Raw genomic sequence first — 27,989 nt, forward strand, 5'->3', positions numbered from 1 at the left:
TATGGGTAGGACGCCAGTAGAGAAACTGATTTTTCTTGAATGAAAGAAAGAAGAAGAAGAAGATGTCTGGAGCCTGTTCTTGTTTTGTTTGCGGTTTGCCCCTGTTTTATTTTGAAACTTTGCCACGTCCTACTCACGACTCCTGCCTGCCATAATCAACTGGGTTGAATTCATCAGTGAGTAGATCGACAGCCCAAGTCAAGTGTGCGTGTTGAAACGTATTCTCTGACGTAGAAAGGCATATTGCTACACAATCAAAAATTTAAAATTAATAATTAAATACATGCTCATTGCAGGCCTAATTGCCAAAGTACCTGGTTGATTTCACTGAATTGCTAATATAAAGGAATAAGGATGTCCCGGGTGAATAACTAACAGAATGTTCAATGTTGTCATCTCCCAGCCAGGGAATCGAACCCCGGTTTCCCCCGCGTGACATAGGCGGGGATACTTATTACCGCCAGAGCTCTGCTTACCACTATAGTCGAGTAACCTTAGCCTGGCGCGGCGCGGCGGCCAGACTCATAGCGAGGGTTCACTGATGTTTCCTCCGGGAACAATCTTCAGTGAATCCCCGCTATGAGGCTGCCAAGCCAGGCTAGAGTAACCTCGCCTCACCAGGCTTTCCACCACCTCGGAGGAAATAGTCGAGTACATATGTCCGTGGGGAAGTGAAATACTACCACCTTGTGGTGTGAGACAATCACTACAATCAGTGAACATTCATGTTTGTGTTATAATAATAATAATAATAATAATAATAATAATACAACTTTATTTATATAGCACTTTTTTAAACCAAGTTACAAAGTGCTTGAACAACCAAAACATTATAAAACATCAAAATACAACAATAATGTAATAACAAAATAATAATAATGATAGAAGAAACTATCTATCCGAAGTACGAAGTACGTGCGGTCATAACATGTAGGAAGAATGCGGATGTCCCCGTGAACATGTGCTACAGGTGACAACATGTACTTAATTCGTTTTGTAACATGTTACATCAGGTTTGGGCAACTTTGACAATGGCGAGGGCCACTATATTTCCACACTCACTCCAGAGGGGCCACATTACTGTCGTAGCAAAAATAGCAGATCTACAAGCTCAAAACGCGTTGCACTGCGACGCGTTTTGAGCTTGTAGATCTGCTATTTTTAAAATAGCAGATCTACAAGCTAAAAACGCGTGCGACGCGTTTTGAGCTTGTAGATCTGCTATTTTTGCTATATTTGAATTGAAATCTTGAATTATTTTTTGCTATTTTTGTAATTGGAATCCTGAAAATTAACATTCTTATGTAATTTCAAATGCCTTTAATTATACTTGTGTTGAAGCAATGAGCTACTAATTTAGACTGAAGTAATTAAAGTGGGTCATGTTTGCATGTTGTGGAATTGTAAACAGCTGAAACCAATATCATATCAGTATTCTGACATTAACCTGAGGGCCACATTAAGTGAAGGTGGGGGCCGCATGTGGCCCCCGGGCCGCCAGTTGCCCATGTATGTGTTACATGATAGGCCTACAAGGTACATATGTATACCTTTGGCATTCAGTCAACACATAAAGGCTGCCTTGTTTATCTGAGGTAAGGAACGTATCTTGTGCACATAATCGGCAGTTAGTTTAGCCAGTAGAGTAGACTATGGAGTATAGGAGTATAGGAGCTTGGGGCAAAACACATTCCTGTCCTCATTATAATGAAGTGTGACAAGTTCATGGCCACCGTCACACATGCTAGTACAGCTTGTCCAGTCAGTTTATAACTGTCCAGGCAGTAGAATAGTGGCCTGCCCTGAACAGAGCACTATAACAACCTATAGAAGGCAAAACAAATATCAAAATGTCATCATGCTTTGTGTAGCATGTGACTGTTGTGACATGTCAAACTAGGGGGTTTCCATGATGCTGAATCCATTCCAAGCATTAGTTTTGCACTCCTGGGGCTAAAAAGGGCTAATGTGCTGACATCATCACATTTGTGACGTCTTATGTTTGTGTTGGCACCATTAGGTTACATCACCTAATCAACATGAGTTAGACTTTAATATATTAGCGCCCCTCACTTCACACGGGTGTGATTTCTATTATTGAGAAGCACTTCACAGCAATGCATAACGTTCAGTTATATTACGTTTTATTACCTGCACCCTGTTGAATAAAAAGGCTTAATCTGTCCGAGTTGCTCCAGTGCCTTCCATTTACCTGCTACCAGTCCTGCCAGTGAGAAACACAGGCTTGTGGCGCGGTGGAACACCCTTGTGCTATTCTTTTTCCCACTTTTCATAAACTTTATTTGTGATAGTTACATCTCTGACTGCATGGATGGTTTGATCTGGTAGAAAGTAGTATAACAAGGTGATCAGTAAGCAAATATATCTATATAACTTATTGATAAAAATCACACAGAACACATTAACACATAATAATTTCAGACTCTACTACGTCTATGTGGCACTGCGACCCATGATGAACTTCTTAGTGTTTCTCTCAGGTTTCAAAAGGATTATATAACACTTTGGTCCAAACAGCGCCACCAAAAGGCCAAAACTGGATGCTAAAATAGCAAATACCTCCACTACGTCTGCATATTTGCCTGGAGAGCTGATGTATGCTGGGATGAAGGCTATCCACACGGCACAGAAAATCAACATGCTGAAAGTGATTAACTTGGCTTCATTGAAGTTGTCTGGAAGATTCCTTGCCATGAATGCTAGGAGGAAGCTGAGGAGTGCCAGTAAACCAATGTAACCTAGTAACACTGCAAAACCAACTGTTGATCCCACTTCACACTCATAGACTATCTTATCACTGTGGTATTGTGTGTTTTTATGAGGAGTTGGTGAGGCAGACACGAGCCAGGCTATGCAGATTGTTGCTTGGATGGAGGTAAGAGCCAGAACTGTTCCTCTCTGCTGCATCGCACCGAACCACTTCATGATGTCTGCAGCCCCAGGTTTGGAGGCCTTGAACACGGCCAGCACCACCATAGTCTTTACCAGGATGCACGAGACACACAGCACAAAGCTGATCCCAAATACTGCATGCCTCAGCTGACAAGTCCAGAGTCTGGGACGGCCAATGAACAGAAGTGAGCACAAGAAACACAGTTTGAGTGACAGCAAAAGTTGGAAGCTGAGTTCTGAGTTGTTGGCGCGTACCATGGGTGTATCTCGATGATATATGAAGATCCCCAGGACAATGGCACAGATGAGTGTGCCTAGTAATGCGATGGTTGTCAAGGAGATACCGAGGGGCTCGTGGTAGGAGAGGAACTCCACGCTCTTAGGGACACACAGATCACGCTGAGGATTGGACCAGAAGTCCTCTGGACAACTGGTGCACTCTGCAGAGTCTAACAAAGACAGCGAGGTTAAAGGGACATAGACAAGTGAAGAATTATCGTACAGTACAGATAACCAGAGTGACTTTCACACATTCACTGTAACATGGACGTTTTCTAGACGTCTAGGGCTGTATGTATGAACTCAAATGTCTGACTCAGTAGGAGTTGACATGCAACGGACGGACGCTGTCGGTTCCCTTGAGTCCCTTGAGTTACTGTAGCTCTGTACAGTATAACGTCTAAAACAGCTCAAAGTGTGAATTGAGTTGACGTGTTGATAGTCCAGTAAATGTAGGCTAGAGCTATTTATTATCGTCTATTGTCGACTAGAGAGGAGCCTCCTCAATGTATTTGGACGGAGATCACTGAAAACAATTAATTGCTATTTAAACATTCAACAATTCAAACTGACAACACAAACGGCCCCGATCTTCTATAAACAGACCAGCCTCACTCGGAGGACGGCTGCCTTTGATCTTTTTATACATTTTTATATTTTTAACACGTCTATATTATTTATGAATAAAATGTACTCCTCTGTCTGTATTCCTCTATCCCCTTATAGCATCCATATTATACATATTTGAGTATTTTAAATACAAAGATTCAGTAATGGTTTTATTAGTCTGTTTGTTGTACAACATGGGTGTGTCAGTGCACGCCACTAGTGCCTGCCACGCATGTCGGGAGCGACAGTGTTTTGTCGGACTATGCCTGTCGGACTGTTGGCATGTCTAATCAACGTATGCACCCCGCTCTGACCTCCTAGGCCTATTGCATTTCCCACTGTGTGGTGGAGACAGGGGGAGTGACTCACAGGAGCAGTGCCAGCTGGGTTAACTGACCAGCAAGTGTTTCCAATTGTGTAATTGTGCTCTCCTCTTTATTGTGGCATCCTGCACCTGGGCTCAACACACACACACACACGCACACACACACACACACACACACACACACTGTTTCACCAGAGGGAGTTCAACAAACCATGTGCAACCCAGATTCGGCACAAACAAGGGACTAAATTAATTTCGCTCCTATGCCACCAAAATGTGGAACAAACAGCCATTAAGACCCCTTGACTCCTTCAAAACCGCTCTCAAAGGGCACCTACGGACGGCTGCAATTCGAAACTGGACCCCGTAAAATCTGAATCCCCCCCACCCCCTTTCCCCCAATTACTGTGTCTTTTCCCTTTTTACCTCCTTACATGATTTCTGTTTTTTTTAATATATAGAAGTGTATATTTGTACGTCTCTAAATGTTCTGATGAATTGAACATGGTGGACCCTGTTGTAAAGAAGTGTAATGCTTTATCAGTGTGTCGTCCACAGTAACAGTCTTTGTATTGAGTTGTGCTTTCATGTGAAAACAAACTGTTAATAAATACTACTACAATCAATAGTACAATGTTCAAAATTAATTACGCTAATTTTAGCTAATTTAAGATTATTTATTTATTCAAATTTCAGTGATTATCGTTTTTTTTGCCACGGGCTGCATGTGGATCTACAGTTGGAGTCATAGACGTTTGGGTGTGAACAACCCTTTGAATGGACTATTAACCCATTCTGGGCAGGAACCCCTTTTGGTGTTTTAAGCATTATGTTATACTTTAGCTATTGAAAATCACAGTGAACGTTTTTTATTCTTATCTTTGCTTCTGGGGGTCCCTGGAACAACATTCAGATAGGGGTCGGTATACATATATTTTTTGCGGCCCTTGACATGAAATATTGAGCAGCAGTGACCACTGATATAGAAACAGGTATTTCAGAAAACTGATTTAGAAGACATTTTTTTAAATTTCGCCGTCAGGCCTAAATGGTTAACCAACCAGTCTGATTGCTGATCTCTCCCTCAGAACAAGCAATGCAGTCAAAGCAGCAGACAGGTTCTCCTTTCCTTCTGGCCACACGGGTTCCAGGGGAACAGCTCTCACTGCACACTGATCCAGGAGGCTACACAGGAAAGGAACAACGACCAATTTCAGCCTAAACTAAATTATATTCACATCATGAGCTCAACATTAGTTTATTTTTTTAGAAAGCTTAAAATAACCTTTTTGGATTCAAAGTTCCAGTAGATTCTGTCTTCATCAAGGAAGAAGTCTTCATCTCCGGAGGCTGACTTCGTGACCACGCCTACATTGTGAATCTTTGTGCTTCCATCCGGGAGCCACGCCCAGTTCATGACATCATAGATTGGTAAAGGATCACCGTTCTCATCAAATGATACATGATCACCAAATGATGTGGTGAAACTGACCTTTTCCAGGTAATACACAAGCTAGAAATGTAGGTGAGGGCATATATGAAAAAAAGGCACCTTACCCTAGAAAAATTGCAACAGAAGGTTTCTCAACTGTTTTGTGTAGTATTAGGTGTCCTTAATAACATACTAAAAGTTTACCAAAGTTTGACCATGCGAAAGGTGTCATTTTCAAGATGGCCGCCGCCAGTTCTTAAAAGACCATTACTCATCCATTATTCATCCTAGACAAGTAATTTTGGTGTCTAACCCTATGTTTTAGTTATGTAGGAATCCAATTAGCTTATATAAATTAGAGTTATGATTATAATAACTAGTGTATTTGAAAAAGTGGTTATAAGGTGGTTATAAGTGGTTTTAAAGGTTCAAAATGAACACTTTCCAATATAAATTTACATTTATCCTTTTTCCACGTGCCATAATGCCCATCATTGGTGATTTTACTTGTAATTCAAATTATGTTGAAGCTTTCAACAATTTACTTAAGGAATAAATGCATTATTATTGTGTGGTACTGTGAAATTAGTCAAAACAGGGCCGCCACGTGAAGGCTCAGTACGGCTAACCCCTATTTTTTTTTTGCTTTTTTCATACTACACCGTTCTATTTCATGGTTTCTGACCATGAGAGACTCAATGGAATACCTATTTTTATTATTGGGTGTGTCTGGACCCTTATTGTGCATATTTACAAGATAGTGGCTACCCGAAATAGTGCTTTACCATGATTTCTACCATGACTGTTGACTGTTTTGGCAAACACAAGCAATATTAATCCATTGGCTAAGATTCATGGCACAGAAGGAACATATTTTCTTGATCTTGCATATTGTCAAAATGGCTGCAAACATGAAAAAGAAAAGAGACATTACATTTCCTGTCAGATCCTATTACCCAGGGGGGCAAACCACCCCTTTTTGGATACCTGCATTTGCCATAACATCAAAGGTTGACCACCAGAAATATCTATGACCCAATAGAATCACAACCTATAAGGACACACCGGTCAATTTCTTTGCTGGAAATGCAATATGGCCACCACAATATTAGCCCCCATTAGCCTATAATGCGGGTGAATAGAACATTTTTAACTGAGGGATATTTCCACGAAACTTCACAGGTTGATCAATGATATGAATACCATAATGGTTTGTATTGGAAGTTTCCATGATATCCAATATGGCCACCACAATACTAGCACCCAGAAAATAGGTTTGGCTTCTGAACCAGATGAGCTATAAATACAAACTCATGGTTTCTAACCACGAAAGATATTATTGTTCTGGGGTGTTTCTTTGCAGAAAGACATCCCTCTGGCTGTATTTTGGTTTTGTTCTACTGTTTGTTGGAATTTCCTCTGTTTATGTTGACAATCATCCCTGGCAGGATCGTGCATCGCTGAGTATGGATGGTCTCTCAGTGACGGGAATGCAGTCCCCTGTCCATCTACAGAGCCAGCCTGGCCTATGTCAATGAACAAGACAATATCATGTAGCTGTATCAAAGGCTGCCAGAAAATCTGTTCATGTGCCAGGGACTGGAGACAAGATGCAGCAGGAGCTTAACTCCATTCCTGACTGGGAATGTCTCAGATGCATGCATCATTCTGTGTGCTCTTTATGGGCCCAAAACCACTGGCTCAACTCCAGTCCGCTCCTCTGACAAGTGTCCTGCTCACTGACAAGAGTGACATCCTAGCACACTGGGAAGAGCACTTCAGTGAGGTCTTAAACAGAGAGTCCTCAATTTCCGAAGAGGATATTGCCACGATACCCCAGCTGCCAATCAAAGCTGATCTGGCTGACCCCCCCCACCAGTGCAGAGACAGTGAAAGCACTCCAACAACCCACTTCTGGAAAGGCACCAGGAGGTGATGGGTTGCCTGCAGACATCTACAAGAATGGAGGCATGGCACCTGTACCAGGTAATCTGGATAGGGGGAAGTCCCTCCAGACTTCAAGGACGCATCCATAGTGCATGTTTACAAGAGGAAAGGGGACAGGGCATACTGCGATAACCATCCTATAGCCCTCCTGAGTCCTGAACATCACAGTAAAGATCTTAGCAAGAATCATCCTCAACCGGCTAATCAGCCATGCTGAGAATGTTATCCCTGGATCCCAATGTGGTTTCCACGGAGGCAGAGGTACCTGTAACATGATCTTTTCCATTTGCCAGCTGCAAGAAAAGTGCAGAGAGCAGAAGGGTCTCTATATGGTGTTTGTCGACCTCACCAAGGCCTTTCACACAGTCAATCGTGAGGGCCTGTGGCAGATCCCTGGCAAGTTTGGCTGTCCAGGGACATTGATCTCTCTCATCGCGTCCTTTCATGACAGGATGCCAGCCAGAGTCCAAGATAATGGTGATGCATCCCCAGTCAGGAATGGAGTGAAGCTCCTGCTGCATCTTGTCTCCAGTCCCTGGCACATGAACAGATTTTCTGGCATAGGCCAGGCTGGCTCTAGATGGACAGGGGACCATCACTGAGAGACCATCCATACTCAGTGAAGGGATGTCCGGCTTGGCGATGCACGTCCCTGCCAGGGATGATTGTCAACATAAACAGAGGAAATGCCAACAGAAACAGTAGAACAAAACCAAAATACAGCCAGAGGGATGTCTTTCTGCAAATAAACACCCCAGAACAATAATACTTAATAGAGGGAAATTATGGCTAAAATATTTACAGTATATATCTCTCGTGGTTAGAAACCATGAGTTTGTATTTATAGCTCATCTGGTTCAGAATTTAGAGCCAACAAATCACCATGATGGGCATTATGGCACGTGGAAAAAGGATAAATGTAAATTTATATTGGAAAGCGTTCATTTTGAACATAAATACCTTTAAAACCACTTATAACCACCTTATAACCACTTTTTCAAATACACTAGTTATTATAATCATAACTCTAATTTATATAAGCTAATTGGATTCCTACATAACTAAAACATAGGGTTAGACACCAAAATTACTTGTCTAGGATGAATAATGGATGAGTAATGGTCTTTTAAGAACTGGCGGCGGCCATCTTGAAAATGACACCTTTCGCATGGTCAAACTTTGGTAAACTTTTAGTATGTTATTAAGGACACCTAATACTACACAAAACAGTTGAGAAACCTTTTTTTCTAGGGTCAAACCATAATTGCAATGGTGGTGAGCAAAATCATGAAGAGCAAGACATTTTAAACCCTACTGCGTGTATACAATACACACTAAGTGCACTGATAGGAACTGTTGTATTCAAGCACAGCTCACCCCTGTTAAGGGCAAGTTTAGAAAGGGTAGGCCTGGGCCATGGCTCAGTGGTCCAGGCACCTTGGCTGGCAATCCAGTCTGGCAGTGTGCCGCGGGTTCGACTCCCGATCCCGACGGCCTTTACTGCATGTCTTCCCCCCCATCTATCTCCCCATTTCCTGTCAGCCTACTGTCTGTCCCTCCATAAAAAAATAAAATAAAGGCGAAAGCCACAAAAAAAAAACATTTAAAAAAAAAAAAAAAAAGGTTTAGAAAGGGTGAAATGAAAGGAAATTAAATGATTACTATATTTACCCAGGGTATCTGGGCTAAGCTCAATAACTTGTTTCCAGCCAGGCCCTGCTCATAGAACATTTCATCGTAGTGGTTCAATGCCTTGTTCAAGGGCACTTCAGCGACACGTTCATTTTAACGTGTCGGACCGCTGATTCGAACTGGCGACCTTCCGGTATCAAGACCGCTCCGCAATCCGTTCGGCCACCTAAAAATTGTCCACTCAGATTTTTCTGGATAGGTTACCATGCCTATCAGGGCATTCTGTCCTAGCTAAATCATTAGAGCATGCCCTGCAGGGCCATATCTGTGCAAAATGTGGCGCTTTTTAGACAAATTAGCGCAAAATCACCCTTATATCTCCCTAAGCTCCTCCACTACAGGTTTCTCACCAATGTTATATTGACAATTTCATTATTTATTCACATTTTAAATCCAACTAGAAACATTAACAGATGAACTGAATTAATATCCCACCTGCCACGGCTGTATTGTCTGCAAAGTGGCACAGCTGTGCCCAGGGAAAGGCCCTCTTCCTGGCACACACTGCAGCATGCCATGGAGGGCGTGGGCCAGAGCATACACAGCCTTGTACACATTATAGTCTGCCCTGAGGCGGAACACATCCAAAAGGGTAGTTTCTACTGTCCCTAGGTCCTCTTGTCCAGTACACACCGATCCACCAGCATCCACCCACTCTGATGGAAGGGGTGCAAATTTACATTGAAATGTGTGCTCCCAAAACTGCCTCACCTGAAGAAAATCAATGAAGACATAAATAATGAGCATGAATCAAATACATTTAAATTATCTTAACCCATTTAGACCTGAAGACGATTCTACAAATGCCTTCTAAATCCTGACAGGTTTCTGAAAAACCTTATGTTTCTGTATCAGTGGTGCTCAATATTTCATGTCAAGGACCCCAAACATTATATGAAATATGCCTCCGCCCCCATCTGAAAATATGTTGTTCCAGGGACCTCACCAGGAGCAAAGATTTGAGTTAAAACAAATAGCAGACCTACAAGCTCGTAGCGCGGCACTCGGTGCCGTGCTATGAGCTTGTAGATCTGCAATTTTCAATAGCTAAAGCATAACATAATGCTAACACCAAAAGGGGTTCCCGCCAAAAATGGGTTAAATACAAAATTAAACAAAAATACTCACTATGTTATCTTCGTGGCTCTTGTCGGGGTCATTGCCAGGATTTATCTTTAACAGGAAATCCTTGAGACCTGGTATCTCTCCACGGCGAATGGCAAAACCCAGGGTGCCTCTCAGGTATGGCAGGTAATGAGGAGACTGGAGATTAGGGTCTCCCCACCACGCTGAAGTGGCAGGTAATATCCACTGCAGACCTGTCACGTTCTGCTTTACCACCTGTCGGGTGTGGTGGTGATAGAACAAACAGGTCTTCAGCAGATGGCAGTGGTGGAAAAAAGTACTCAATTGTTTTACTTAAGTAAAAGTACCAATACTGCAATTTAGAACTACTTCGTTACAAGTGAAAGTACGGAATTGAAAATGTACTTTAGTAAAAGTACAAAAGTATCGGCATCAAAATGTACTTAAAGTACTAAAAGTAAAAGTACTCATATTGCAGAATGTCCCACTTCACAAGTTCAAACTGTGTACAATTCTTTTTGAAAATAGCAGATCTACAAGCTTGTAGATGTATAGGGTTGAAGTGGTTAATGTATGTTTTCTAATCAAAATTAAAATCTCCAAAGTAACTAGTAACTAAAGTTTTCAAATAATTGTATAGTGGAGTAAAAGTACAAATTGTGGCTCTGAGATGTAGTGGAGTAGAAGTAAAAGTATTGGAAATTGGAAATACTCAAGTAAAGTACAAATACCTCAAAATTGTACTTGTACAGTACTTAAGTAAAAGTACGTAGTTACGTTCCACCACTGGCAGATGGGTATAATGATCTGCTAAATTTAAAGATGTTGTGAATGGCTTTTTTTTGCTTTTCTCTGATTCATTCTGATGATTTAACCCCGAAATTAGCATGCATCATCATAACACAAACCTCATCCATGACATTATATATATATCTGCCATGTCCAAATGCAAGGACCACACGAGCTGTGGATGACTTCATCACAGTGACAATCCTCTGAAGTTTAGCCTGGTCATTGTCCCAGGGCAGAGCCTCTGAATAAGCCACACAACCCAAACCAGACTGGACCAGGTCAGCATGGAATAATAGGGAAGCATCACGGCCACCGTCGTCGTCACTAAACAACACTCCGACCCAAGTCCACTCAAACCACCTCGTGATCTGGATCATAGCTCGCACCTGATTGGATAAAGCATAGAGGGATAAGTATAGGTTAGATCAGTGCATGTTTCCCAACATTTTTAGCTCAAGACCCCAAAGAGGGCCTGGGACGTGGCTCAGCGGTCCAGGCGACCTTCCGGTATCAAGACCGATCCGCAAACCGTTCGGCCACCGCTGCCACCGCTGCCACCCCCCCCATCTCTCTCCCCATTTCCTGTCAGCCTATCCCTCCTAAATAAAATAAAGGCGAAAACCACAAAAAAACATTATGGGCTCCATTTTCGTCACCGCTAAACCCCTTATCCCTAAACTTCTTTGCCTTTTTTTAACTATTTTGCAAAACATATTTGAATAGTTCAACTAGCCAATCTACATTGACACGTTGTGAGCTTGTAGACTGGCCATTTTAACTATTCAAAAATGTTTTGCAAAATAGTAAAAAAAAAAAGGCAAAGAAGTTTAGGGATAAGGGGTTTAGCGGTGACGAAAATGGAGCCCAAAGACCCAAAAGAGAAGTAGACGTTTGCCCGGGACCACTATGTGAATAATCTCTATTCTAACCCACTGGTTCCCAAACTCTTTTAACCCATTTACACAAAAAGGGATTCCCATCCTTAAGTGCCAGGGGGTGGACACCAGTTTTGGTCCTGGGTGCCATTTTAGCCCATTTTATAATGGGATAAAAGAAAGAAAATGTAATTATATTGTGCATGTCATTACCTGCACACCAGATTAGAGGAATTTTCAAAAATATGGATAAAAAAAAAAAAAGAATATAAAAAAAATAAATGTTTTTTTTTAAACTCGTCTTAACGTCCCTGGCACTTAAACAGTTTTAATGGGAAAGTTTAACGCATACAATATCCTGGGTCACAGCTCACAGGTTGAGAATGGCTGAGCCAGAGTAATTAATTTGTCAAATTATGTGAAACATGAACCACTAGACATCAACACATCTATCTATAGTCTATAGAAATTCACCTGGAAGTCAAAACTTGGCATGGTTCTAAAGAAGGATGGGAACTGATCCACGTCACTCAGACAGGTGCACGCAGCGTAGTAACTGATCTGAAGAAGACACAACAGTCTGTTCTGTAATATATATACAGGTGCACGCAGCATATTAACTGATCTGAAGTCTGTTCTGTAATATATATACAGGTGCATGCAGCATAGTAACTGATCTGAAGTCTGTTCTGTAATATATATACAGGTGCACGCAGCATAGTAACTGATCTGAAGTCTGTTCTGTAATATATATACAGGTGCACGCAGCATACAGTAGTAACTGATCTGAAGTCTGTTCTGTAATATATATACAGGTGCACGCAGCATACAGTAGTAACTGATCTGAAGTCTGTTCTGTAATATATATACAGGTGCATGCAGCATAGTAACTGATCTGAAGTCTGTTCTGTAATATATATACAGGTGCACGCAGCATAGTAACTGATCTGAAGACACAACAATCTGTTCTGTAATATATATACAGGTGCACGCAGCATAGTAACTGATCTGAAGTCTGTTCTGTAATATATATACAGGTGCACGCAGCATAGTAACTGATCTGAAGTCTGTTCTGTAATATATATACAGGTGCACGCAGCATAGTAACTGATCTGAAGTCTGTTCTGTAATATATATACAGGTGCACGCAGCATAGTAACTGATCTGAAGAAGACACAACACATCTGTTCTGTAATATATATACAACAAATGTGTTCGTTCATTATTTATTCATTCCATTATTTTGTTTTACAAATTTACCCTGCAAGCAGAACGTGTGAGCTGATCAGGGAGTTTAGAGAAGGGGGAAACAAAGAAGAAAAAAAGCTGTGCAAACAAGCAGTGCATGGCAGCCTTTTTGGATTTTGGTTTCAGAAAGCATTTGGAGCTCAATGTCCTGTTTTGGAGCAAGGACTGTCTAAAGAGGACGAGACGCGAAGACCGTACGGGCGACGCCATGTTGCTCCATGGTGCTCCATGGAAGGAAAGAAACATGCGCAATGGGCTATATGCAGCCAACACTTCCGTGTTCAGCTTCCTTGGTCTCAACTGCGTATGTTTCTTTCCTTCCATGGAACACCATGGAGCAACATGGCATCGCCCGTACGGTCTTCGCGTCTCATCCTCTTTAGACAGTCCTTGTTTTGGAGTAGCCTTGTTTCCAGCCCATAGACCCTGCCCACTCCACTGAGTGGACTGAACTGGAGTAGCCTTGTTTCCAGCCCATAGGCCCTGCCCACTCCACTGAGTGGACTGAACTGCTGAAAAGCTCAGTCGGATAATTAGGCTAGTTTTGGAGAGCAACGCTGTGGGCCTTGGGAAAACATGACGTGTTACACATCATTGGCAGTAATTGTTAACGATCACTCATTAAGAATTACAGATACAGACGAATTTGAATGACGTGTGGGTTCTTACTAGGCCGAGGACATGTCATGCCACATTATAAGGCTGTTGTAATTGAATGATGTAGGCCTACAGAGCACAGTACATTTAACATCCTGAATATGAATACCACACTAGATTTAGTTTACTCTCCATCCCTTTTATATTAAAAAAGACGTTACATGAGATGAGTCTGACTCAGGGCCGTAGGATTCCTACTCTCATGTCTGTAAGTAAGTAGCCTTGCCGAGCCATGAGGCCCATAGGGCAGGAGCCTATCTCCTGTTTCTGTAGCCATGAGGCCCATAGGGGCAGTAGCCTATCTCCTGTTTCTGTAGCGTGAGGCAGCTTGATGTACAAGTACACCCACCCCCTGGACATGACGCTAGTATGTCGCCGGGACTTACCCCCAATCCAACCCTTGATGCTGAGTGTCAAGCAGGGAGGCATTGGGTCCCATTTTTAGAGTCTTTGGTATGACCCGGCCGGGGATTGAACCCCAACCTCCCAGTCTCAGGGCGGACACTCTAACCACAAGGCCACTCATGTCTGTGCAAAGAATCAAACACAGACGCAGGGCCGCTGCTGGCCATTTAGGTGCCCTACGCATACTGTCTTTGTGGCACATGTTGGTGCCCGCTCGGCGTGGTGCCCTACACGCGTACGTGCGTACTGTAAGTATGACTAGCGGCGGCACTGCATGCACAGATGCATTCTTGTGCTTCAACCTTTTGGAAAACCTGCTTGGCTTCACACTTGATCCCTTCACAACCTGCCCTCTCTGCTCACATGCTCTGCCTCCAAGTGAATATGTTCTAGGTATTCCAAACTGTAAAGAAGACTTATAGAGAGATGACTTCCGCACACCCGGTAGGTAATTTGGAGCAGGTGCGATGATGACGAGGCATATACAATGTGGAAAGGAGGGACACCCGCACACTGCCACTTGCTGGGGGTTCAGAGCATTTATTTAAGAAGCTACGTTTCGGTCTTGCGACCTTCCTCAGGCTTGGGGAGGTCGCCTGAGGAAGGTCGCAAGACCGAAACGTTACCTCTCAAGTGGCGGTGTGCGGGTGTCCCTCCTTTCCAAACTGTAAAGAAGACAAATACATTATCATTTTAAAAATAGGGGGAAAAAGAAGCGCTTGCATGGTTCATTGAAATGAAATGATATGATGACAAAATAACAAGGACATGATTGGAACATCACCTATCACGTATTTCAGTGTGACTGATAGTGATTAGCCAAAATGTTAGATAGACCCTTGTAGGAAGAAACGCGTTGGTCTTTTTTCTTGTTGCCTTGCTCATAAATAAATCATTATATGGACGGAGTGCCTTGGAATCTTTTTCTTTGCAAGTCTGCAATTTACACCTTTTTGGAATTAAGCAGTACTACTTTGAAGAAGAAGGGACATTTTTTTTTGTCTATAAATAAATGATCATATTTTAGGTTATATAGCCAAATAACCCAAATGAAGCGTATATAATATAGGTTGAGGCAAAGGGGGATTCTATAGTGGGCAACTTACCACGGGCACTCTGTACAAACCTAATATCCTAGAGATGGCAATAGAACTTGTCGAGGTAGATGGACCCACAATTCCGAGCACCGGAGGAGACCCAGCACAGCTCTCGTCCTGTTGAAACTGCTCCTCTCTCCCACTGATCAGTGACATTGCTGCACGGAATGTAACTCCAAGCGTGACACAGGTATCATAAATGCTGTATCCCAGAGTCACATTGGGTAGTAGGCTGGGGTTTCTGTTGATCTCATTAATGGCAAAAGCCATTGTCTGGGCCCATCTGAACCCTTCAATCCAAAAACTGACACAAAATAACACTTGTCACCTTGAATATCGTTGCTGTCGGGCAGAAAACTATATCTACATATTTCAATTTATGTTATTCTTTCGTAAACGAATGCCATACTACAGTGTCACACAAAAGTGACACATTGTGAGCTTGTAGATCTACAATGTTTGCTATTTTGGAAGAAAATTTAAATGAATTCCATGTAGTTATTTCCTGAAAAGTAACGATTTTGGACCCAATAGACTAGGATATATAGTAATTTGTAGAAATATACAACATCAACTAAAACCCGGTGCATATATCCCAGCGAGGTCGGACCGTGTTCTCCTGCTTGCTATTGTATTAACCCATTTTGGGCGGGAACCCCTTTTGGTGTTAGAATTATGTTATGCTTTACCTATTGAAAAATAGCAGATCTACAAGCTCATAGCGCGCCACCGAGTGGCGCGCTACGAGCTTGTAGGTCTGCTATTTTTGAAAAATCCAAGAACGACTGACATATATAAACATAGCTTTTTCAGAAAACTGTCAGGATGTAGAAGACATTTTTTAGAATCTGATCTCGGGTCAGGTGATACACACCCATAGCAAGTGGGCTCCTGTTGCTTGGAGGTGAAAGGCAGCTCAGGAGACATGGAGGAGAAGTGGATGTTAAACAACCCACCCAGAACCACGTCTCCTGCCTTGTAGAATCTGTTGAGATTAAACGGTGCCTGTAACTCACAAGTAGAGGAAGACAAAGGAGAGACTGAGGATAACAACAATATCAAGGACATGTACAGGTATGACAGCAGCAGGTGTGTGTCTAGAGAGGACCTCATCATGACTGTCCTGCTCTGTCTAACACCCTCCCACCCTTCTCTAAATCCATTGTCCAGTTGCTAAGTTTTATACACAGTGCTGTGTCATGATCCCCCGTGCCCCCGTATGACACTCATCTGGGGCCAGCAAGGCAGAAGTAGAGGCAGGGCTTAACATACATTTGCAATACTTTCATATTGTGTGTGTGTGTGTGTGTGTGTGTGTGTGTGTGTGTGTGTGTGTGTGTGTGTGTGTGTGTGTGTGTGTGTGTGTGTGTGTGTGTGTGTGTGTGTGTGTGTGTGTGTGTGTGTGTGTGTGTGTGTGTGTGTGTGTGTGTGTGTCAGATATTCACTAACGCTACATAATTTTGGCATGTTTTCATATAAAATTATATTATTCTGCTACATGTCGCATCTTTGTAGGGAAATAGGCGATTTGTATTAAAGGTACTAAACGTACACTTGATGCAAATTTTGTCAAATAACCCTTTTTGGGCGGCATTATGTTATGATTTAGCTATTGAAAATTAGCAGATCTACAAGCTCGTAGCGCGCCACTACGAGCTTGTAGGTCTGCTATTTTTTAAAGATCGAAGAATGACTGACATTTTCAGAAAACTGTCAGAAGACATTTTTAGAATCTGATCTCAGGTCAAAATGGGATAAACAATTGAAACAGCCAATTTAGCAAGGCATTGGCCCATGTGATAATTAATTGGTGTTATTGTGCCATTTCAACCTTGTGGTCTTTAAATGGCATCTGATGCCTGCGATAATTAAACAAAACAACACCGATTGTGGTTTGTTTTTGATTGCCTGGCAGATGACATTAAAAACTGAGCTAAGGGCAAGTCATTTGGGACATTTGAGTTGGAGATGCCTTAGGCTTCACTTTTTATTTCCATCACACCTCAGCCCTCCACACGCGTCCATGTGTTACATGTTCACTTGACAGTTCCCACTGGAACCTCTCTTACAGGGGTGTTGCAACATGACATTAGGGTGCGTTCGGAAATGCGCCCTGAATGCACTGGTGTGCTCTGTTTGTCGTTCGTTTATTCAGTGCACTCGGTGTGTTCGGAAATCCAGTGCGCCGAGTGCCCGCACTGAGCGACCCTACCCTGAAGCTGGGGTTGTCTGGTGTGAATGTGTCACAGCTGTGGTCGTTCGTAAATAAGGCACACTGAACGCACTCTGTGACGTCACCGCCCACCACACTCAACCAACTGACCACATTCCCCGTGCGCATTTCCGAACGCACCCTATATGATTAGGGCCTGTGCACTTGACTGCACTATAGTATAGTATAGTACTATAGTACAGTGCAAAGCCCTATTCTCTGAGATAAAATACAGGTATTTCGGGCATTGCCGAATCTGCCATTCCTTCATGGGGGAGGAAGTGCTCAGCCTGGTGTTCCTAAACGTAATCTGTGCTTAAACGGTTAACCTAACCATATTCCTAACCTTAACCTAAAAAAAAACAAAACAGATACAAGAATATCTGTCTGTCTGTCTGTCTGTCTGTCTGTGGCCCTTTTTGAAACTAGCTCCTCGCCACTCGCCCTACACACTTCCACTTGGTTTGAGCATAGATATATAAATAATTGAGATGGCCCTGGGATTCCCATCCCATCCAGTGCCGTCTCTATGATTTATATATCTATGCTCAAACCAAGTGGAAGTGTGTAGGGGAAGTGGCAAGGAGCTAGTTTCAAAAAGGGGGTGTCTGTCTCTCTCTCTTTCTTCAGTGGCAGTTACACATCTCCTCCGCCAGGGGGCGCAATGCATTAAGTCATGCACCAGCTGTATTGTGCAACGCGCATGCGTCTAGTGCTTTGACCCGGAAGTAAGTGTGTGTATTTTTCATTTATTTATTTCCCATAACAACAGCCCCAACATCCCGGTGAAGGAAAGAAAAACAACAAGATCTCAATCATCTCATAAACTAGAAAACACAACAAAGTGATGGACATCAAACTACACACTGCAGGTACGTCCATGCGGCATTTAAACACGTTTACATACGATTGATTGAAATATTTATTAACAGTTTTCAGAATTACAGTACAATTCAAGCACAACTCAATGTACAAAGACTGTTAACTGTGAGTGGACGACCCAATAAAGCATTACACTTGTTTACAAGAGGGTCCACCTTGTTCAATTCATCAAAACATTTAGAGACGTACAAATAGACGAGTTCGTTGTTCAAAAGGACGTACGGACCCCAAATTAACACGGACACGGATTTGAAATAACATCAGATTGGACACAATATACACGGATTTACATGGCATCAACTCGTGGTGCAGGTGCTTTATGTATTTATTTTACTGGGGGGACGCTATCGTATCACCGGTGTGTCCCATATTTAGTGATGACTGAACGGTTTTCAACCAGTGGTCCGGGGACCACCAGTGGTCTTTGAGGGGGTTCCAGGTGGTCCCACAGCTAAATGATGCAGACTTGGTATACCAAATTGACCCTAATAGATATTTAACTCTTGAGAGCGTAAAATTATAAATTTTTTCATTTTACACTCGAGAGTAAAAATATTGTTAAACAAATGCATTATTTGAATTTATTTCATTTGCAAGAAGTCTACACAATTGGAGAATGCAGAATATATTTGATCGACGTTTGCCTGTTATATCGAGTCGACTCCTAATGGACTGGTACCAACATCATTACAGCATGGAATTGTGGACACAATCTTATCCAACAACAACGAAATATTCTATAGTTTTGGGTCTGAGAGGCTAAATGTAATCAAATGGTGGTCCGTGGCTCAAATGCCGAATATATAATGGTACTTGAGAGTTGAGACAAGAACGGTTGAAAAACACTTGATTTAGTGGATTAAATTCGGGATTAAATTATAGCTCTATGCCTGGCATGCTGTGAACAGCAGAAACGTTGTTTCAGGAAGTGTGTGAGTAGAACAGCACCACCTGATGTAGGTCCTCTGTTAAGCAGGCAGGACCAGATCAAACGGTGACTCAATATTAATATTGCTATGCATTAATGCATATATTATCAAATAAATATAATAGGTCCATAAACCTGGACTCGATCTGCACCTCTTCAGTTGATCATTCATTATGCTACTTTCTATGTCAGGTCCATAAACCTGGACTCGATCTGCACCTCTTCAGTTGATCATTCATTATGCTACTTTCTATGTCAGATAGGTCCATAAATCGCTGTTGTCTCATGTTGTTGTTGTGCACACAACACATTGCTGATGTTCTAAACAAATACGATCAGAACTTTACAAATGCACTATAACTAAACAGAGATTAAAAATAAAATGGGGTGCATTTTGCACCCCAAAACTATTATAGTTAAGGGACGCAATAAAACGACCTCTGCATCCACGGGATGCACTACTGTACTGTTTTTTTATTCTAGTTTATTTTGCTAGCTTTAGTTATAATAATCATTTCTTCTTCTGTTTTCTACATGAATATAACCACATTATAACCATATAAAATGAAATGGTGCAATTTGTAAAAATGGCAAAATATGACTCCTAATGTCGTTGAAGTGGGACTCATCAAATGTCCCTGGCTGGGACTCATCTAAAAGACCATCCCTGCATCCTGGGACTCATCTAAAAGACCATCCCTGCATCCTGGGACTCATTACATTGAAAACCTATTTACATCACTGACTAAATCTAATCATTAACATAGCCAGTAGGCCTACAGTATAATGCTGCATACACTGTGCCATGTAAGTAAATTGCCAGCCCATTAATATAGACCTAGACCAAGGCCATTACAATCAATGAAAATATCCACAAGGAAATACAAGGAGGACAAATACGCTCTGCCTCTGATAGTCAGTCATTTGTTTATTAAAAGTTGTTACATCCTAAAGATACTATGCTAAATAGCACAAACAAAATCAGCTATTCAACAAGCATGAACATGTACAAGGAGACTGTCTGTCTTCGAACATTGTTCTCTTGCAGCAGAACTACACAACAATCATGAAAGACACCCGAGTGCTGTGAATGGGACACGTGCATGGAAGCTAAAAACCCATTTTGGGCGGGAACCCCTTTTGGTGTTTCAAGCATTCTGTTATACTTTAGCTATTGAAAAAATAGCAGATCTACAAGCTCATAGCACGCCACCGAGGGGTGGGCTACGAGCTTGTAGGTCTGCTATTTTTGAAAAATCGTGAAAATGTGCCTCAAATCTTTTAATATATTGTTACAGAGTGAACATTTTAACTAAAATCTTTGCTTCTGGGTTGGGGTCCCTGGAACAACATATTTTCAGATGGGGGGACGGAGGCATATTACATGTAATTTTTGGGGTCCTTGACATGAAATATTGACCACTGATATAGAAACATGGGTATTTCAGAAAACTGTTAGGATTTAGAAGATTAGCTTTTTAATTTCAACGTCAGGTCTAAATGGGTTAAGATTATTGAACATTTGAGTAATGTCTTGGCACCATAACTACATGGCCATGATGTGTAGCCTTTGTAATGATTTAAAGATTGACAGGCATTTGTCAGACTTAACGTAAGAGTTTGTGTTGATGAGTTGATCAGCTATTTTTGCTATATTTTAATTGAAATCCTGAATTTCTTTTTGCTATTTTGGAAATGGAATCCTGAAAAGTAACCTTTTTATTTAATTTCCATTCATCCAATAAAAATTCTGATCTGCTTGTATTAAATGACTAAACTCACCAACATTGCAGCTGTACAGAAAACGAGCTATTTTATGCTAAGAAATTCTGTGAAAGTGTTGTAGTTTGGAAGCACTCGTTTTCATCAAACCAACGTGCTGCTTTGAAACAGGTGGCAGGCCTACGCATATATATATATATATATATATATATATATATATATATATATATATATATATATATATATGCTAGATAGATGGCTCAAGGTGGAGTCTCTGACGTAGTTCACCCGGCGGCCATCTTGCTGAGGGGCTACAGTACAGTATGTTCTATGGCAGCTCACACAAAAGTAGTCATAACTCGTGGCGTGGCTATAATTCAGGACGCTTATCTGCTTAATGTTTTTATATGAACGTTGTATAATAGCATATAAGTATGCGGACGTCTCTGACGTTCATAACAAACCAAACCGTTTGAAAATCGGTTGAAAATTGAGCAAGTTATGGTTATTTAAAAAGTACATGCCACGGCCTGGGGCGTGGCTCAGCGGTCCAGGCAATTTGGCCGGTAGCCCGAGTCTGGCAGTGTGCCGCAGGCTCGACTCCCGATCCCGACGGCCTTTACTGCATGTCACTCCCCCCATTTCCTGTCAGCCTACTGTCTGTCCCTCCATAAAAAAATAAAGGCGAAAGCCGCAAAAAGTACATCCCACATAGACACAATGTTATGCTGCCCCTCGGTAAGATGGCCGCCACGTAGCAACGTCGCTCTCCATTGGCCAGAGCGTGGGTGAGCCATCTAGTCTTTCTTTATATATATATCTATGGGCCTACGGCTACGCATAGCCGCTGAGTGACTTCCGACGAGTGCCGCAACGTCTTTTCGAGCTTGTAGATCTGCTATTTTATTGAAACAGTTTAACTTTAAGCGTAAGTGGTCTGTAAGCTCACATCGTGTCACAGCACAGGCTGCAGTGTGAGCTCGTAGATCTCCTATTTTCACTAGTTCTGAAAGCCACATTTCTTTGAAATATTTTGTCTGTAATGACGTGGCCAAAATAGGATTCGGCTACTAATAAATTGATTTATGAAAAAATAAATATATTTCTTTGAGTAATTTGATTATTTAGATTACTGTTGCACCCCTGGAATTAGCTTTTACAGTCCTATGTAGGACAGACCAGAAATTGTTTGGAAAAGAAAAAAAACCTTCTGAAAAATGGGACCCAGTGCCTCCCTGCATGGCACTGTCAATGACATGCTAGTGTCCAGACTCCAGGGGGTGTACTTGTACATCAAGCTGCCTCACGATATGCTCACGCTACAAGAGATCTTCCTATGGGCCTCATAGCTCGGCAAGCCTTACTACTAGTAGGACTGGGACGGTATGGGGACTAGGCAGTTGCTCCTCCTGATTGCTTGTCGAAGGGTTCTTGAGCAAGATACTTACAGTATCCCCCAACTGCTCCTGATGAGCAGGTTGGTGTCATCATCATGCATGGTTTCCTCTGCCATCGATGTGTAAATGTGTGTGAATGTGACATGCACTGCAAATAAATACAAAACAACTCGCCCCTTTACCAACTCGCCCCGGGCGTACAGCCGGCTGAACAGCGCGGCCTGGTATTCCTAAAGTAATCAAGGTAAATTATGCTTAAACGGTTAAACCTAACCTTATTCCTAACCTTAACCTCAGTAAAACTATGCCTAAACCTAACCCTATTCCTAAACTTAACCCCAGTAAAACGATGCCTAAGCCTAACCCTATTCCTAAACCCCAGTAAAACTATGCCTAACCCTAAACTTATTTCTAACCTTATTCTCAGTAAAATAAAGAATACAAGAACCGCCGCACCGAGCTTTAGGCGTGAGGTCGGCGGAAAAAAGCTGGGGCGAGATGGAATTGGGGCGACCGTACCTGTTACCCTGCAAAGCGCTCTGGAGAATGGCGCTATATAATTGCAGTCCATGCATACCTTCGTATTTCGTATATGTTCATATTTTGTTCAAATAAAACGTTTTAAACAATAAAATATCACTATTCTATTGAAAATATTAAGTATCTACATATTAATGCATTTTAGTGGGCACTTTTTCTTTAATTTAATTTATTTTCCCGACGGGAATTCCCGGGTAGCCCCGGGAAAAGGTCGACAAATTCCCGGGATTTAACCCATTTTGGGTGTGAACCCCTTTTGGTGTTAGCATTATGTTATGCTTTAGCTATTGAAAAATAGCAGATCCACAAGCTCATAGCGCGCCACTCTGCTATTTTTGAAAAATCGAAGAACGACTGACATAGAAACATAGTTTTTTCAGAAAACTGTCAGGATGTAGAAGACATTTTTAGAATCTGATCTCAGGTCAAAATGGATTTAAATGAAAAATCCGGGGAAAATATTAAACTCTAGTAGGAGAATAGCTGTCATCCAATGAGAAAAGCGCTCTGAGTTGTTGTGCTGATGCTACCTCTTTTCTGCTCCTTCCGTTTGTGTGTGAAGAGTTTCCCCCTGAACATCTGGAGAGGAGCCCCAGTCGGGTCCAGGAAGAACCACAACAACCTCCACGGATCAAAGAGGAGGCAGGTAAAACATGATGATCACTTTAATACTACTAATCTAACAAGACTTAAAGCCAAACTAGTTGCAAAGTGTCGACCAGCGGTTCCCAAACCTTTTGGGCCGTGGCGTGCACCCCTGTTCCCTACCGAACTAGCTGATGCACCCCCCTAGATGGAAAGGAACTATATGAACATATTTTTTATATGCAACATATTATGTTTATCGTATATGTGACATTATTATAAATTGTCCGCCTGCATATGTCTCTACATATGTCATTTATGTAGAGTCATATGCTGGCGTAAGTAATATATATATATATATATATATACATACATACATACATACATACATACATACACACACGTCCCATCAGGACCTGAAGCAGAAGTGGTCATTTGTTTTATATAAAATCGGAACTCTGGTACCACCCACAAGTTTGGAGCCTGTAATATGCTGGTAACTGGACTTAGCTGGCTGTTAACTATAAGGCGCGATTCATACTTCTATTTTAGAGCCGAATAAAAGTCGGTTCGGCTCTGTAGAGCCTACAATGTGACGTCATTTGAGGTTCGGGGGGGGGCGGGTACCGTCCTAAAGTCGGGTCTTCGGTGCTACTGAAAATTTGTGACGAGCCAAAATCATTTCGGCACTACAGCGATAAAATAGGAGTATGAGGAGGATCGGGTGATCGGAAATTGAGTGCCGCGCTACGAGCTTGTAGGTCTGCTATTTTTTAAAAATCGTGAAAATGTTGCACAAACCTTGGACTATTCTTTCAGAGCGACCGATTTTAACTCAAATCTTTGCTTCTGGGGGGGTCCCTGGAACAACATATTTTCAGATGGGGGGGTCGGCAGATGTAGGCCTAGAAACATAGGTATATGACATTTTTTTAATTTCGACGTCAGGCCTAAATGGGTTAAATACCAGATACTGCCTGACGCAAAAATAATGAGTTCACTGTGGAAGGCAAAACGGGTAATGTGAAATTCAAAGAAATGTAAAATTCGAACATTCAATGCTTAACTCTCATTTCATCTTTTGCCTAGACACCTCCCTGTGTGTAAAGAGGAGTTTTTCCACTGAACGGCAGGAAAGGAGTCCCAGTCTGGTCCAGGAGAAACCAGAGCCCCCACAGATTAAAGAGGATCAGGAGGAGCTACTTCAAAGACCAGAGACGGCTGCTGGGTCAACTTTGACGTTACTAGCAGTGATAAGTGAAGAAGATGATGCCGATAATAATGACAACGATGGTGAAAACAGAGAGACAGAGGCTGTAAGCAGCACCTCACCTGAACATATGAAAACTCAAGCTGATATAGAGGACATTGGAACGTCACAACCAACTACTGATGACCAGCTCCTCTCTTCACACTGTTCTGAATCTGACACTGAAGACGGTAATGACGATCGGAAAGAAATTAGGGAAGGTCAGTCGGCTTTAACCACACTGAAATCACTCGAGACACAAAAGGTGGAAGGGCAAAGTTTGTCTTTAAGCAACGATATGTCCCAGGACCTAAACCTGAACACAGGGAATATAATGTTTCATTGCACAGATTGCGGCAAAGGCTGTGTTTCAAAGTGTTTATTGGAAACACACATGAGAACTCATTCAGGAGAAAACCCCTTTACTTGTGAAGATTGTGGTAAAGTCTGTATTTCAATGAGTCTTCTAAAAGCACACATGAGAACTCATACAGGAGAAAGGCCCTTTAGTTGTGAAGTTTGTGGTAATTGCTTTAGTTGCAGGGGTAATCTAAACAAACACATGAGGATTCATACTGGTGAAAAGCCGTGTACGTGTACAGTTTGTGGTAAAGTCTTTCGTAAAACGGGCATTCTGAAACAACACATGAGAACTCATACTGGAGAAAAGCCTGTTCCCCTTATTTGTACAGTTTGTGGCAAAGGCTGTGTTGCAAAGTGTTTATTGGAAACCCACATGAGAACTCATACAGGAGAAAAACCCTTTACTTGTGAAGTTTGTGGTAAAGGCTTTCATTGCAAGACTATTCTAAAAAAACACATGAGGATTCATACTGGTGAAAAGCCGTGTACGTGTACAGTTTGTGGTAAAGTCTTTCGTAAAACGGGTCATCTGAAACTACACATGAGAACTCATACTGGAGAAAAGCCTGTTCCCCGTATTTGTACAGTTTGTGGTAAGGGATATGGTGCAAGTTATTTGGAGGACCACATGAGAACTCATACAGGAGAAAAACCTTTTACTTGTGAAGTTTGCGGTAAAGGCTTTCCTTGCAAGAGTAATCTAAAAGCACACATGATTATTCATACTGACAAAACGTTGTTTACTTGCACAGTTTGTGACAAAGGCTTTGGTAGAATGGCTCATATGAAACTACACTTGAAAAATCATACTGGAGAAAAGCCCTTTATTTGCCCAGTTTGTGGCAAAGGCTTTGGTCAAAGGTGTAGTTTGAAAGGTCACATGAGAAAACATACCGGCGAAAAATCCGCTAGTTGCATAGTTTGTGGCAAAGGCTTTGGTCGCAAGAGTGATCTGAAAAGTCACATGAGAACTCATACTTGAGAAAGGCCCTTTACTTGTAAAGTTTGTGGCAAAGGTTGTGTTGAAATGGGTAATCTGGAAGAACACATGGGAACTCAAAGGAGAAAATCCCTTTACTCGTACAGTTTTTGGTAAAGCATTTGGTACATCTTTTACAAACTGCACCATTTAAATCCCATTTCATCTTATATGCTTATATTCATGTAGGAAAAGTATCTGAAAGAAATAATCACAGTTCTAAATCTGACAAGTAAATTAAATACTTTTGTGGTACTTTAGTGAGCTAAATAAAGTGTATGGTGCATTTATGCACGGCTCAATTGAAGTCTCATTTGTCATGGACTGTTTTTAGCCACAATATGCAGATATACAAGCTCGGAAAAACACTTTTCAGTCTGCGGTACCATTCATTCAGGTCTGCTCGTGTCACGGCAGAGAGTTCCACTGTTTCGCTGCGTTGCACTCCTCAAAGAAGTGACCCTCTTTGGTCTGAGACTGTCTGAGGCAGCGCCGTTTAGATGAGAGTTGCGACAACTCAGTTCACTTTATTCATGCATATAGTATTCATGGAGCTGCATGGGTCATTTACCACGCTGTTGTCTACACTCTCTCTCTGAAGAGCTCTGGTCTGTGGATACGGTTCAGTGCTGCCTGTCTCGCTCGACAAGATGGCGGCACCCATGTTGTGTTATGATTATCAAACTACTCGTAGTTGTACAACAATTCCTACGTGGATTTTATTGTTCATGCTTTATAACGTAGGATGAGGTCCGATGCGGCCATGCAAATGATTGTGTCTGTGGGTTGAGGCAGGGAGTGAAAAAAAAAGATCCTCTGATCGTTGTTTTATTCTTATTCACGCAATGCTGCAAGTATCACAGGCGCTACCTCGTTACATTTTAACTTGCACATTAAGATATTAAGTCGCATATGCGACTTAATAAGTCGCACGCTAGAGCCCTGCACACAATGCTGCGGCCGCTGATCTTTATAGCCGTTTATCTCGGACATACGGCTCAGATTGAGCTGAATTGAACAACGCGCCGATGTTGGCGGCTCAATTCTAAATCCCAGTTACTGCGCGGTTAAAATATGAATGCTTCTAAAGGCTCTTAAATAGACGATGATGACATTCGCTTTAGCGGATTTTCGCTAGCTCTTTGGGGGGGGGGCAGAAGCGGTCTTCTCCAAGCAAAATAGAACAAGAGTCTATGGTGGCAATAGCCAACAGTGCCCGGGGGTTTTAGTGGCAGGTTACGAGTTAACAACCTATAGAAGGCAAAATATTCATGCTTTATCTAGCATGTGATGTGTCAAACTAGGGGGTTTTCATGATGCTGAATCCATTCCAAGCATTAGTTTTGCAAAAAAAGAAAACACTCATTGGGCTTAAAACGGCCATGCCCACTTGCCCAAATGTACTGACATCATCAATTTGTGATTAACGGCATTGGCCGTTTTTAGCCCAATGAGTGTTTTTTTGCAAAACTAATGCTTGGAACGAGCATGTGTGCGAGATTTTTCTTATGAAACAAACACGTTGCAGATTGAAAGGACAATTCAAGCTTTCCATACAGCTGCAATGTTGGTGAGTTTAACGTTTAATACAATCAGATCTGTCTTGTCTGTTTGGATGAATGGGCGGCCAGGTGTTGCACAATCTATATTTGTGTTGTTTAACAGTGCGTTTTGTGAAGGAAAATGAGTTAATTTTTTCACGATTGTATTAATTGTAAGAGCCTTTTGCATAGAATTCTGTATTTTATTTGATATCAATTCATTGTTCTATATTT

The 27,989-nt window shown here is 41.9% G+C and overlaps 1 protein-coding gene and 1 long non-coding RNA gene across 2 annotated transcripts; one reads left to right on the forward strand and one right to left on the reverse strand.

Moving 5' to 3' along the window:
* LOC306935088 lies at window positions 1–27,931 on the forward strand. The gene is made up of 4 exons (XR_013791352.1): window positions 1–176; window positions 18,342–18,441; window positions 23,601–23,684; window positions 24,713–27,931. It is a non-coding gene; the product is annotated as an uncharacterized lncRNA (long non-coding RNA).
* Window positions 2,455–15,513, reverse strand: LOC306935560 (extracellular calcium-sensing receptor-like; the record flags this gene model as incomplete). Its single annotated transcript, XM_079518659.1, has 6 exons — window positions 2,455–3,362; window positions 5,188–5,311; window positions 5,412–5,639; window positions 9,633–9,853; window positions 11,341–11,461; window positions 15,367–15,513. The coding sequence occupies 6 exons, from the start codon at window positions 15,511–15,513 to the stop codon at window positions 2,455–2,457; spliced, it is 1,749 nt and encodes a 582-aa protein (XP_079374785.1).
* Window positions 27,932–27,989: the final 58 nt, after the last annotated feature.

Source organism: Electrona antarctica (genome assembly GCF_951216825.1).
Source record: "Electrona antarctica genome assembly, chromosome: 13".
NCBI lineage: Eukaryota > Metazoa > Chordata > Actinopteri > Myctophiformes > Myctophidae > Electrona > Electrona antarctica.